Source organism: Peromyscus californicus, unplaced genomic scaffold (genome assembly GCF_007827085.1).
Source record: "Peromyscus californicus insignis strain IS unplaced genomic scaffold, ASM782708v3 Scaffold_14__1_contigs__length_90479793_seg_2, whole genome shotgun sequence".
In the NCBI taxonomy this organism is placed as follows: Eukaryota; Metazoa; Chordata; class Mammalia; order Rodentia; family Cricetidae; genus Peromyscus; species Peromyscus californicus.
Genome location: NW_026294436.1, coordinates 63,582,677 through 63,597,403, shown reverse-complemented (window position 1 = coordinate 63,597,403; position 14,727 = coordinate 63,582,677). Strand labels below are relative to the sequence as shown.

Here is a 14,727-nt window from a genome sequence, read left to right as displayed (position 1 = left end):
TGGTGTTTCTGTGTTTGCTAGAAGCTTCGTAGCAAAGCAGCCACACAACAGCAGCAATGTGGTGCTCCATCCCACGTTTTCTTGGCATAAGTGGTAAGGAGCACAAATTAGGTCAATTGTTTGAGGAGCAGAAAAGCCCACTTTTCAAAGCCAGGCCACTCGCTGTACATGTCCACCCGTGGAGCCTCAGCCCGTCAGCTCCTCTGCATCCCTAATGATACCTCCTGTTCCTTGCTTTTCTATAGCAGGTGAGAGCTGTGTTGCCGGGCAGGAGGGAGCATCTCACTGTGGTTTTGAATTGAATTTCCCTAATGATTAATGACGCCGAGTATGTTTTCATGTGCTTGTAGGCCATTTGTGTGTCTTTCTTGGAGAAATGTCTGTTCAAATCCTTTGCCCGGGTTTTAATTGGGCCATTTGTCTTCTTTGCCTGTCTTCCCATTTGGCCCGAACAGGATGCTGATATGCTAACGGGTGATGAGCAAATATGGAAGGAGGTTCAAGAATCACTGAAACAAATTGAAGAGCTGAAGGCACACTGGAGTATCCTTTCACCTGCAGGCCCAGCCCAGCTGTTGGCTGCTGCTTTCCTGGGAGCCGCTGGAGCCAGGGCCAGGTCTGCAAGCTCTCAGTGCTGCCTTGGCCCAGCTAGCAGTGTGGGGAACCGCCCAGGAGGACTGCAGTAAGATCAGCACAGAACCTTAGAAATACCTTACCACCAGTTAATAGTATGGCCCGGTCATAGTGGGAAGGAAAGTCGTTGGTGTTTTGTTTTGTTTTCTCTTCCTCCTCTTCTTCCTCCTCCTCCTTTTCTGTGCAAAAGTTGAGTTGTTAGACCCCCTTCCTCCTGCAACCACTTTAGTCTCTGGAAAGGAATGTTCGAATCCTTATAAATCAATACCACTGACCCTCAAACCTACCAACCAGTCACAAAACAGCAGCAATGGGTTCTCTGTTATGTAGTCCCTCGGCGTGAATGAAAAGGGACGTGAGTAGGTCAGAGTTCAGAGCAGAGGAAGACAGCATATGATGGATCATCTGGGATGACCACTAGGTGCTTTACTGTGTGAAGGGGATTCCAGATCAGGGTCAGGACTGGGATAGGCGGAAGCTGTGACAGAGGTCACTGTCTATAGAGGATCCCACTCAGACGCAAATGTGATGGGGGGAACTACAGGTAAGAAAGACTACCGAATGAAAAGGTCACCAAAAGGTCATCAGATGCTTTGGGATGAACATATCCCAGACACCAACAAAATCTGCAACTAAGGTTTCCAGTTTATGATGCTGTTAGAGAACTGTGAAGGACGGGAAGATAGGTAGGTTCTCCTTTCGGTAGTGAAGTGTGTAATTACAGAAATCATTAGCTCAGTGGGCTTGTTAAGTCTTACTAATGAACTACAGTTGGTTAGTAAGAAAGAGAAGTTTACTAAGAACAAATCCATCCACAGAGTCGGAGATTTTTTTTTTCTTTAAGTAAAGTTTGCATCTTGATTTCATTAGAGGCTTTGAAAAGAAGTGGTCAAGACATTTGCGTTCTATCCTAGCAGATCCAGGCATCTTACTCAGTTAGCAAATGACACCAGCCTCGCTCTGGGGTGCTCTGTCTCCTCCGCCTTTGATTCAGTCCCCGGATGAAGAGACTCTCCACTCATGTGGAGATGGGAAGGACAGCAGAGGAGGGACAGCAGAATCAGGAGGATCCTTGGCAGTCTGAATGGTGACTGAACGTCAGAGGATGAACTTTGACAAGCGTTTATATAAAGTCTTCTGTCTGGGGCAAGAAGTTGAAGCGTGTCAATCTGCATCAAGCTTGGCAGCAGAACACACGAGAGGGTTCTGCTTTGGTAAATAGTAAAATTTAATAAAGTGTACAAGCATGTTATAAGTCCCCAAAGACGACTGTGATCTTGGGCTGCAGTCATAGAAATATAGACTATAAAATGAGAAAGGAGGTGACATTGGGCTGATCCGATCTAGAATCTCAGATTCAGCCTGGGGTGTAGAATATTAATAGGGCTGTAGAGGAATTAAATTCATTATGAGGAATGGCAGAGAGCTGAGGAGGAGTTTGAAACTCCACCTGTCAATGTGATGAAAGGTCCTGGAAACAGCCAGCTCTGGGTTGACGCTCATAGATTTAGAGTTGCTACACTCCTGAGAAGTCTTGTTCTCTGTGGTCCTATTCAGCAGGAATCAGGCCTTAGTGGACCACAGAGCATCTCAGTCTCACCTGGATGAGGCTTTAGTGGTAACCAACTCTGCCAGGTATTTGGCTAGTCAGGTGTTTGCTAGTCCTAATCCACCCCTGTGATTCAGGCAGAATTTATAAGACACAGTCCAACATTCACAACTCTGACATCGTGGGATAGTAATTGTGCAAATCACTCTGTTCTGTGGTTCAGAGGAGTATTTCTCAAAGGTCCATAGGTCCAAATCTGGCCCCCAGGGTACCTCTAGTGGGAGGTATGGCAGACCTTTAAGGAGTGGGGCCTACTGGGAAGTCAGATTGGGAGAATGCCTTCAAGGGGACCTCACTCTGCTGCCTGACACCCCCTCCCACCTTGGCCGTATGGTGCCCTCACTGGAGGCCACACCAACGGGGCCATCTGAACCTGTTCTGGAATCTCTGGGACTCATAAGCCTATCATTGCTTCATAAGGTATTTTGCATCTGATATTTCATTATAATAGTGCAAAGCAGAATAATACAATACATATTTTAGTGAAGATATATATATCTTCACACACATGGAGAGAGAGAGAGAGAGAGAGAGAGAGAGAGAGAGAGAGAGAGAGAGAGATTAATGTTTTACAGAGGAAGTGATGATTCCACTGTGTCTGGGAGGTGAGTTGGACTTTAGGCCAGCCATGGAGGAGAGTGTCTCAGAGGGAAGAAACATGCTAATATGCAGATGATGACATGGTGTGCTCCTGGTTCTGGTCAGTGTGCCACACATGAGGGAAGAACCTGCTGGAAATGGGCACAGGGTTAGTTTTTATGCAAAGGGACCCAGAATGATGTTAAGCAGGGTAGCATGGCTAGATGGGCATAGACCCTGCTCTGGCAGTCTGTCTTAAGAAGATGACTAATTCCCAAGTGACTTCACTCCCTTGTCTGTCTGTCCCCACCCTCCTATAGTCATTAGGAGCATTTGAAAGAAAGCCCCCACTGTGCCTTTGGGGTCCTCTTTGGTATAGCGCTCAGCCTCACTGGAACAGTGGTTATAGTAGACACCACAGGTGGCACGGGTCAATCTCCGAGCAGATACATGTCTGCGTTAACCTGGAAAGAATCTTGTAGTTAAAATTGTTCCTCCCTCCCCCTTCCCTGGAGCAGCTTACATGAAAAGCTTTACCTGATTTGCCAGGAGATAGTTGCCAGTATTGTGGAGGGAGCTTGGCAAGAAGTCCTTTCCTGCTTGGCATAGGGTGTGTGGATGTATTGCTGTGTGGGGTACAGAATAGCACATCTGGTTTCCACTCGCACGGCGGCTCACCTCAGCTTCTTGAGGTGGAGTACATTATGGAAATGAGTAGGCAAGTAACAATGGGGACCCAGCAGACGATGTTACAATAAGGCCCAAGCCTTGCCACAGAAATGTCTGGCACTGTGTAAGAGACAGCCATTCCTCCTGACAGTTTGTCAAACATCTAATCCTGGAATGAAAAGCCACGGAGGTTAGCATGGCAATCTGTTTCAAAATCAGTGCATTGCCTAAGACACCGCTTCCCCCAACCTCTGGAGGATCCATTCAGCAAGCTTGAAACATCCATGTCACATGAATACAAAAGACTGTCAATAACTTCAAATCACGGTCTTCAGTACATGAACCCCTTCTGGGATCGGAGCCAGGACTCACCCCTAAGAGATGACATGAAGGGCCCTCAGCTTGAAATTCTTCCCAAGGAAATGGTGCTCTGGAGTAAGGTGTTGTGCCTCAGTGGAGAGGAAACATCTCTTCTGGCAGGTTCATGAAGATAGTCTTCCCCATTCACAGGTGTGGCTTGTTTGTTAAAAGGACTCCCTGATGCTTTGGAAGTAGGGCTCTACAGGCACCAGCAGTGGGAAGTGGATTCTGTGGGGAGAGGGATAGAGGAGCTTTGCACACATGGGCTGTCTGTCCAGGGCAAGGGTTGCTGTGTCAGGACACTGATGAAGAGGGCTGGAATCAAGGTTTAGGGGAAGTGCATGGGACATGGAGTTGTGAAGAGACAGGGGGAGGGTGATTCCATCCTCCATGCTCTTCCATACTCCATTCTCTTTCCCTTCAGTCTGTCAGGCTCAGGGCTGTGACAGGAAGGAAAGTTGAAAGACTCTCATCTCTCATACTGCCATATGCTTTGCATATCCCAGTAAACTTCCCAACAATGACTGTGACACACAGAACTCCGCCTAACTCATGAGAGGGCACAAAAAGATTTCCTCCCATTTTTAGGTTTGATTTTTTACCAAAGCAGGTGTTTTATTTCCAGCCTGCCTCAAAGCATTTGACTTTCCCAAAGCTCCAAATCTGACAAATGGTAGAACAAGCTTAGGTTTGAACCAAGTTCTATTGATGATGAAGATCTACACTGTTCTATAGTTTGAATTTTCAAATGTTTCTCCCCAAGTGGAATTCTAACATCAAAGCAGAATAGTATAGAGCTACAGTGGTAGGAAGTGGAGGGTGGAGGGCAAGGAGATGCCCAGTCACAATGCAACAGGGATCAGAGGGGCTGGGTGGTGACCCCACTTAGATCCCGCACATGCACCTTCAGCTGGGCCACGGAGGAACCCCCGTGTCTCCAGGCCTCCAGCTGCCTCTGTAAGAAAGAGGGTGGGATATCAGTCTGCAGGGGCAAGGTTAGAAGCTGAACCAAGTACCACACACCTACTATAGGTCCAGCTACTGAAGAGACTGAGGTAGACTGGTTACTGGAGCCAGTGATTTGAGGCCACCCTGAGAAGCAAGGTGCAACTCATGGGGAGTGGAATATCACGTGGGGGCTCCATGAAATTAATTACTGACTTAATTGACCTGTGATTGATCAGAAAGCAGTGGATCTTCTTGCTCTTTTTAAGATATCTTTTTCCCTTGCTCATGGTACACATATATAAACTGTTCTTAATATTCTCTTTCTTTTTGTTTTTTTGAGACAGTATCTCTATCTGTATTCCTAGCTGTCCTCGAACTCACTTTGTAGACCAGGCTGGCCTTGAACTCACAGAGATCCACCTGCCTCTGCTTACCAAGTGCTGGGATTAAAGGTGTGTACCACCATGCACAGCTTTTAATATTTTCTTCCAGTGTTTGGGTTTAAAGTAAGCATGCATTTATTTCAGTTAAGTATAGGTTGGGTTCACTTTTGTTTTCTAATAAACACTAAATATAAGACCCACTGGAAATGCATCCCTCTCAGATGGCTGCATCTGCTGCAGGCCTGTGCACTGGTGTGGGCTGGGCTCCATGCATGGCCAGTTCTCAGATGAGTCAGAAGCTTCTCCTTTTTCAGAAGGGATGCTCTCTTCTAAACAGAAATAATTCCACAGTAAATAATTGGAAGCCGAACTAAAGCTTTGGTCCAGTTTAATAAACACCTTCATTCATTTCTCAACTAAGTTGAAGGAGAAAACATGTAGACGTGTGAAAAAGGAATATTTCTTTGGGAGTTTTAATTCTCCTAAAGTACAGACTGGGTTAGAGGATGGTTTGTTGATGTAAATAGAATTTACTTCCCTAAGATGCCACTTGAACGTGTTTTTGTCTCTCAAGTATGTTTCCAGGCAGCTCATCCATGCAAAATAATGGGCGCCTCCTCCCTCCTGCGCCTGGGAGCTCTTCAGCCTTTTAGACATCTCTGCTTGCTTCTGTGTTTCCTTGATGAAGACAATGAATCCTTAACTAAGTTAATAACAGAGTGGGAGCAGGTTCTGGGCCTGTGCCAGGCGATCATAAGCAGCAACTCTGAACGGCTTCCCGACATCAACATCTACCAGCTGAAGGTGCTCGACTGTGCCATGGATGCCTGCATCAACCTGGGAATGCTGGAGGAGGCCCTGTTCTACGCCATGCGCACCATGGAGCCCTACCGGTGAGTGCCAGGCGGGGCTGGCACACAGCTGTCCTCACTGTTCGCACGGGACGGGATGGCCACTGTTGAAACTCTGACCCTCCTGTCTCATATCCAGTGTCCCGTTGGCTTTCAGCGTGGGAAACCAAACCCTGTTTCGTTCATTGCTCTGTTACTTCACACATTCCTCAGTCATTGGTAAAGCTGTTTCCAGGTTCCTGGCACTGTGCTTGTTCAGAAATGATTTCAGAAATGTCTGCACTGTCTCTGTGTGCAGTGGGTGATGCTAATACCCATTTGCAGTGACCAAGGCCGGCAGGGAGGGGGGCAGAGAGGAACACGTGACTCAGTCCTGTCTTTGGACCACTGGTCCAGGTGAGGGAGGCAGATGGGCTGCTCTTTGATTGGTTTACAGTGGTGGTGGGTCCAGAACTGATGTCTGTCAGAGTGCTTGTGTACAGATGGTCCACCATTACAGCCACCTTGTAACTACTCTTCTCCAGTGGGTCACTGCATCAGAGAAGAAACTGTTGGTGAATGATGGGTAATTCATCACTGTGTGTGTGTGTGTGTGTGTGTGTGTGTGTGTGTGTGTGTGTGTGTGTGTGTACAAGATCTAGCTCTGTGGCCCAGGCTAGCCTCTGACTTATGATCCTCCTGCCAATGGGAGAATGTGGGGCAGATGAATAGTCTGAGATCAGGGTTGCCCAGTGTCCAGCACAGGACAAGGTTGCCATGGAGAAGACATCTGGATACATGGACATAAAGGGGACATAAAGTGTCTGCAAAGCAAGGCACCGTTCCTGGAAGATGTAAACCTCCCCATTCTGCAGATGATACGAACGCAGTCTAGCCAAAGATGGCGGAGCACAGGAAGAATCCAGGTCTAGACCTGCGGGACACTGGACAGCAGGTACAGGGAGTGATTCAAAGTGAAGTGGGTGGGGCACAGCCTGTCCCTACTGGAGGGAAGCCCCAGGTGACAGCCAGGAGGGGAAATTACCAGGCTCTGCATGTCAAGAACAGAAGCAGGGTTAGACTGTCAGCAGGGAAAGAGATAGCCTGCGTGACCCGAGGTCAACAGTCAGATCTGGGTCAGAACTAGATGTGGGCCGAGAAGAGCCTGAAGATAACCAAGGCCCCACTACCAAGGAGATGTCAAAGACCCACAAGCCAGCCAGTGGCACCAGACCCAAGGGTGTTTCCAGGCTTTGGCAGGTGGCTGCTTTTGTTCCCTTGTGGTGAACAGCTTTGGAGCTGTCTGTGAGTCAGCTTTGATCTAACTGCCTGGAGGGCTGAGACCGGAGACTTTCCCATGAGCAGTGGAATGTCTGTTCAGGGTGAGGAATCTTGTGGGTTTTCTGAAAGTTTGAATCGAGCACAGAGAGATAAGGCTGCTTTCTCAGAGCCTTGCTGGGTGTTGACACGGCAGGCAGACTGAGATGGCTGGCACAGTCTCTGAAGGCTGAGGCCTGGCCTCGGCAGCTCAGAACACAGGCAGCACAGTAAATGGATGGACCCATGCCAGGAGCTGCAGACCGAGAAATTCCACCTTTCTCCAAGGCCCTGTGGCAGCACTGTGCCCCCCGACCCCAAAACCTGGGCTGGTCTTTGTAGAAGATTCTTCTTGCCCATGGTCCCCTTTTCTTTGTCATCCTGGGCTACCCTGCCAAGGCCAACCTGAAACAGTCATCTAAACTGTCCTACCAGAAGTCCCTAACAGTTCTGAATTCATTTTGAATCTTTTGTCGACACTCACAGAGACCTCTGCACAGCACTGACCGAGCCCCAGTTAGCTGGCAGTTTGATTGACCAACACTTGAGTCAGACAGCTTTCCACATAGGTGAAGCCAAGTCCTCCACAGCATACTCCCTTGTATGTAGACAAATTGCTCAACGGTCTTATTAATAAAAACAAACTCGGTGCCAGAAATTGGGGTTAAAACCAGAGATCAGAGGAATACGAAAAGCTAAGGCTAACCTTACCTCACCAACTCCACAGCTTCCAAAGGCAAACTACTTCCTGTCTACCCACACCTATATGCCTTTCTGTTCTTTTCTCTCATTTGCTCTCTCAGCCCAGCTACATCACTTCCTCTTCCTGCCAAGCTCTGTCACTTCCTGTCTGTACAGACCTCCATACCTCCATGGTTAACTAGTGTTGGAATTTAATGCATGTGCCACCATGCCTGGCTCTGTTCCCAGTGTGGCCTTGAACTCACAGAGATACAGACAGATCCCTGCCTGCCAAGTGATAGGATTAAAGGCATGTGCTACCATTGCCTGACTTCTATATAGTGGCTGGCTTTTTCCTCTGATCTCCAGGCAAGTTTTATTTTATTGGGAGACACGGTATATTGGGGAATACAATACATCACCATACTTGTGTTTGAAAAACTTCTGGTTATATTTTTTGTGCTGTTGGCCGGTCACATTCTCTCTGTAAGTGTGTGTTCTGTCCTGTGCACAGTGACAGGTTTCCAAACCTGTTTCAGTTTCTCCTCACTAGGGCCCTTTGAGGGATTTCTTTGCCGAATACTGTGCACTGTGCTGCTCTCCCTCCAGTGAGTAGGGCTTGTGACGTTTGCCAGCAGAGGCTCTGTAGAAGCAAAGACTAGAGACAGTCTGGAACCAACACCATTAAGAGAAACAGGAACACACTTTGTCCTTTTCCCTTTAGCTCAGAAGAGAAAATAAGGACAGCAGGCCACATGACCGTCTTGGAACAAGAAGGGAATGGGACGGTGACGATGGTTTTCATGTGCCATCAGTCACCTGCACTGTGGCCTGTGACTACTCTAGGTGGGCTCTTGCTCCCATTTAGTCAAGGACATGGACATTTAGCTAGGTCTGGGTTACCAAGAGGTGCCTGGATTGCCGTCTGCAGGAATAATTTGACAATATCAGTCTGCTATTTGCTGCAATAATTTGACAATATCAGTCTGCTATTTGCTGCGCCTGGATTGAGGTCAAGTCTCTGGTTGTGAGCATTTTGTCATTCGTGACCTCAGCTAAGCTTTGGCCGTTGACCTTGGAGGACAGAGTCCAGATCCCATTTTCATCCAGCCCCACTGCTTTCAACCCCTGTTTTGCTACTCACTTATTTTTACTCAATAGATCTTACTTAACTTTATGATGCAATTTAATACAGGCCTTTTTATTAAATCTTCCACAAGGCAAGTTGGAAATATAACGAAATGTCTAGATCAGCTCCCAAGTATATGTGCCTCGTTCTTTTAACAGATACACATCGGGTCATCTCAGAATTGGGCCATAATTCTATTTCCACTCTATCCACTGTGTCAAGCAATGCAATGAGTCACATCAAGCTACTTCATTCCCTTTGTGTGCCGATGTGGTCAGATCCTCATGGATTCCTAACTGCTCACCTGCTCTACCATAAACTATACTCCTTTTAAATTTTGATAGCTGTCACCAAATTGTGCCCTACCCACCACAATGTCACTTTATCCTTAAAGGAATATGAGAAAGAATGAATCTGTTCTATTATTATTATTATTATTATTATTATTATTATTATTATTATTATTATATTCCTGATCTAAATTCATTTCAGAATATATCCAGACCTTCTCCATCCCCTTAATCAAAGCCTGGGAGCTAAGATTTGTTGATAATCATTTTGTTCATCAGTGGTCCTTTTGTGGCGCTGGAAACAACACTGTGTGAGTTACCTGGGTGAAATGCAGAGAAGGATCAATTAAAAAGGATGCTCGAGTTCTGCATGCAGATGTACACAACCCTGTGTCATAGGAAGCTGGGGGAAGGGATGTCTGCCCAGGGAAAGAAGGCAAGATTCAAGCTCAGAAAGGTGTCTGCACTTTCCTGTCAGTAAAAATGGCATTGGCAGGAGGAGAAGTAAAATTCGGCTTGGGGGGTGGCAGCCACGGCATGTGATAAGTCAGGTGTTTGTAACTCAGGGATTGATGAAACCACACAGCTGTGGCATAGCTTCCCATTTTGCTAGTCATCTTGTGACTTTTTATTTGGAAGCTTTTGGAAAGTCGAGAAGTTGGTAAAATGTAAGGTTTTTACCCCACCAGGACCTCCCACCTTTGCTTTCCAGCTGCTTCTCTTCCGAAGGCTGGCAATTGCTCTTTTGTTTGCCATCAATTAACAGGACTTTAGGCTAGAAGCCAGAAGAATGTGCCCGCTGCACATTGCAACAGGGAGACCTGGGTGGGTAACAGAGGCAGTTAGTCACACAGTCACACACACACACACACACACACACACACACACACACACACACACACACACACACACACACACACCCGTGCTTAAGCCCTGAGAGCTTTCCATGTAGCACAGGTGTGTTTAGGTCAGTATCTGAGGATGCTTGTGTCAGGGTCTGTCACTGAAGCTCATTTTCAGGGCTCTTGGATGTTGAGGTTCTTGGCTGCTGTACCTAGTTCAGAACCTTCTAATCTGGACTCACAGGTGAGATATAATCATCCAGCCAGATCTCTCCGGAGAGGGGGAAATGGTGCTCGAGTGTCACCGGGCGTTTGGTTCTCTTGTTGCACTCACTGTTTATCTTCTACGGCACACTTTCGAGAGTCAGCTCATCCGTGAGTGAACATTCATTTTATTCTCCACTTACTGATGTAGGTGTCTATCCTTTCTCTGTGTAAACACTTTTTCCCACATGGTACTGTCTTTGGCAGGATCTCTGCACTGATTTTGAGCTTGGGGTGTGTGTGTGTGTGTGTGTGTGTGTGTGTGTGTGTGTGTGTGTGATTTAATCAGTTGTATTTTCAGTTAACTGTCAGTTCAGTAAGACCAGCTACCAGCCACGGCCCTTGTCTTGACACTGGCCCAGTGACCACCTGCTCCGCAGTGGGGCCGGGACTCAGCAAGACTCAAACAATTTGACTTTAGTCTTTAACACAAAGCCTTTTCACTGAATTCCAAAGAATGAGCGGTTCCTAATTCAGAATCTAGAAAGAAAACATTAAAGGCCACAGTGGAGGAGGAAATGGTGGGGAAATGACAGAGGAAGAGGAAGGGGAGGAGGTGACAGCGGTGTTCATGGTTCAGTGGCGTATGTGCTACTAAAACACTGGCTCCAGCTCAGACCTTACTACTTGTGTTTTCCTGGTGGGGAAAGTCTGGAGCTAACAGGAGTGCTGGGGTAAGGGCTGGAATAATGACGAGATGATTCCTAGCAATTTCTCTGGCTACACTTTTCTTGGGGACTTGGAGAAAGGAAAAATTGCTCTTCAGTGGTTCTCTCCTCACAAAGGGACCCTGGCTTCCTTTAGCCCTGTCCATTTGCTTAAGACACCACCTAGACATTTGAGTAGGGTGCAGTGTTGACCTGGCTGTACTGGAGGATTCGAATCTTGAATTAGTCACAGCTTAAACTGTGGCTCAACTCTGTAGCTTTCATTCTAGAGGAGAAATTGAGAGCTTTTTTTTTTTTGCACAGATTTATCCAAGGCTTCAGCATGTGTTCCCCCCCTGGTCCCTCTGGGAAAAACAAAACTGATAGGCAGGTCACCGTGGGCCTGCCTGTTTGGGGGAACACAGGGCTAATGACACTGTCTTCCTAGCCCATCCTGCCACGCCAGGCCTCCTGCTCTTGAGTAAATGCTGCACATCCACACAGAGCTCTGGGTGACAAAAGACAGCCCCAGGTCATCTGACAGCGTAGCAGACCACACTGTAGTCTGTGTCGGCTGTGTCCCACCTGACTTAATGACGAGACAAAAACGACAGGATGACTGAGCAAGAGCTGCTGATGCTTGCCCAGCCCCCGTGAGGTGACTGCAGTGGCCCCTAGTGTGCTGGACGTGAACAAAGTCTGGGTCTCCACACCTCCTGACCACACATGTCCATGTACGTCTATCACTCTTGACCACCAAGAACAGCTGCCTGACTGTCCTTCAAAGGAGACGCTTTCCGCCTCACTGGGTAGGACTGCAAGATCAGCAGTGATGATTATCCCGCAGGTTACCCCTGTGGCTGGAGCACCGGATCCCTACTCGTCCACAGCCACTTCTTGCTCCTCCCTGGCCTGTTATGGCTGCACGGTACAACTGTCTTCCTGTGCAGGTCTGTGTGAGCTCCCATGTCGGTGACAGGGGATGTGTATCTTCAGGAAATCAGATGCCTCTGTAGTGCCCTCAGTCTTGCCTGTGTCTAAGCTGGGGTCTTAGGGATCCTTTGGCCAGTGGGAGGTGGGCTAAGGTATCATTTGTACCAACAAATGCTGGCCCATCTCCCACTCACTCTTACTGCCTGCCTTCTGGATGCTTGATGGGAACATGGCCCGTCTCCTGCTTCATATGCGTAGTAATTTTCTCATCAAAAAACATTTATTGATATTTATTACATGCATGGTGATAAAGCGGTAAATAAATAGGCAAAGCAGAGTACTCGTCCCGGTGAGGTTTAGAAATAATGGTCAGCAGCCAGATGTTTATCACTTTGGGGTTTTTCCAAGAGGACAGTTAGCCGAAAGCCTGAGAAGAAATGCAGGGACCAAACCAGGCCTGACCAGTGATAGATGAGATTTCCTCCTTGGATCAAGTCCTTTTGTTTCCTCTGATTCATTGACTGATCTTAACATTTCATTCATTGCTCTGTCTCCTTCAAGCCTGATATAGACAGGGTACTGTCCATAGCTAAAGCCTGTCCTATGGCAAGCATCGCTGGCCCTAAATGCCCTTTCAGCCTCGCTCTGCTATATGTTGATCCAACCCACTAGATCATTTCACTCAGGATGCCTTAACAAAATACTAGCATCTAGGTGGCTTAGACACCAGAAATTTGTCTTTTCACAGCTTTAGAAGTCCAAGGTTAAGGTGCCGGTAGTTTTGGGCTTTGTCTGAAGCCTGTCTCCTTAGTCTGTAGATGGCGGGTTTTCGTTGTGTCCCCACATGGTACCCCCCTATACGGGGTACCCCAGAGGTTTCTCTATCTGTCTCAATCTCTTTTTATAAAGCCACAAATTGGATTAAGGCCCACCCCCAAAGACTTCATTTTAACCCAATTACCTTTTTAAAGATCCTATCTCCAAATGCTGTCTCATTTGGAGGTCATTTACAAGGGATTACAGGGGGATTAGAATTTGGCCCATGTTCTTGGCAATCTGCATCCAGTTTTACCACTGCCTTCTCACCATTTCTAAAAATTACCCGTATCAAGGATCGGTTCCTCTGCATCTATTTTTTTTTTTTTTCATGAGTGTGGGTCCAGTAGATGTCACCTGTCATTCTTGGAAAAATAACCCTTTTGCTTGTAAGCCTTCTGCTTGAGTTTGGAAGCGCCAAAGGTATGCAGCAACCCCTGCCAGCGTGTGCAGGAACAGCTGGGTTGACCGTGGAGACTCCCTTCCTAACCAGCCATGTAGACACTAGCTGGCCGAAGACGGAAACCCCAAGCAGGTTACCCATGCTCCAGGACAGTGCCTTATTGCCGAGTTCTGCTGCGCCATGTGCGGCTCGTGGGGCTGACTAGAGAACCCTGCTGTTTCCCTGTCTGGCTTTCACTCTGGCATTCTCTTTTCTATGCTGAGTCAAGGATACTAATGCCGTCTTACCTTCAAGTCCTGCCACTGTGGATGAATGCCCAAGAAAAAAGCCATTCTCCCCGCTTGGGGCTGGGTCACAGGAACCCTGTACTGTTTTGTGTCTGTGAGCAGCGTGTGTGCTGAGAAGTGGTTTCCGGGCTTCCTGCTTACTAAAGCCTTCCTAGAATAAACACATTGCCCATCCCCATTCACTTCTTCTCCTCCACTTTCCCAAGGCTTTACAGAAGCTCTTTGACTTTCCTGACGGAAAACCCTCACTTTCTGAGCACAATAAATCGTAGTGTAAGCCGGAGGAGGAGGAGGAGAGCAGATCCTCGGGAATGTTTGGCCACACATGGCCTTTCTCCCATTGAATCAGTTTGTGGTCAGATGCCCTGACAGTACAAAGCTGCCATCCCTCTTCCTTTTCTCACCTCTTGGAAGAGAAAGTAGGCAGAAAAATCAAAGATAGAAAAATCCCATTTTCCTCAGGAGGGAGCAACAAGAAATCAGCCAGGCCTGAGAAACGGGACATGGTGGTTATAACTTTGAAAGACCTAAAACTTAAAAAAAAAATGTTCATCACTAATTTTAATCACATATAAAGCACATGCTTTATGATTATTAAAAATCTGGTCAATATACTTCTATGCCAATTATTTGTGTCTTTTTGAATGAAATCTATATTAAGTTTTTAGAAATTCTCCACGGGTAGATGAATGAATGCACTGTCAATTAAATTGCACAAATGAAACTGATTTCTCAAGCCTCATAAATTTTCTCAGTTACAGAGAACGGCCCTAACATTTGTAAAGAGCAGTAAGAGGTCCTTGAGAGAAATGAGAGGTGGGAAGTGGATGTCCTTCGAAACTGTAGTTCCAGTTTTGGAGCTAGCCAAGTTATTTTGAGCAAGAAAAACACCCTCTGAACTAGTTAATATAAAGCCCTTGAGCTTGTTAAATGGTTAATATTCTTATTGTTCAATGTAGTCAAGAGAAGTGGTCCAACCAGCTTCTAAGAAAGACAATGGGCATCAGAGCCCCAGCCCCAGAACAAGGGCAGACCCTGCTCTGGTGGGGAGTGGGTAGAGCTCCCTGCTCTGCAGAGAGTGAAATGGATGGTAGAAATTGCTCCTTC

At 47.0% G+C, this 14,727-nt stretch overlaps 1 protein-coding gene across 2 annotated transcripts in view; it reads left to right on the top strand.

The window, feature by feature from the left end:
• The window catches only part of Smyd3 (SET and MYND domain containing 3), a 582,966-nt gene that overhangs the window by 487,506 nt on the left and 80,733 nt on the right, over positions 1–14,727 (top strand). For both annotated transcript variants that reach the window (XM_052737779.1, XM_052737781.1), the window contains 2 exons: positions 456–543; positions 5,900–6,074. In XM_052737779.1, the coding sequence (XP_052593739.1) occupies positions 456–543; positions 5,900–6,074 (263 nt within the window). The remainder of the gene's footprint in view (positions 1–455; positions 544–5,899; positions 6,075–14,727) is intronic.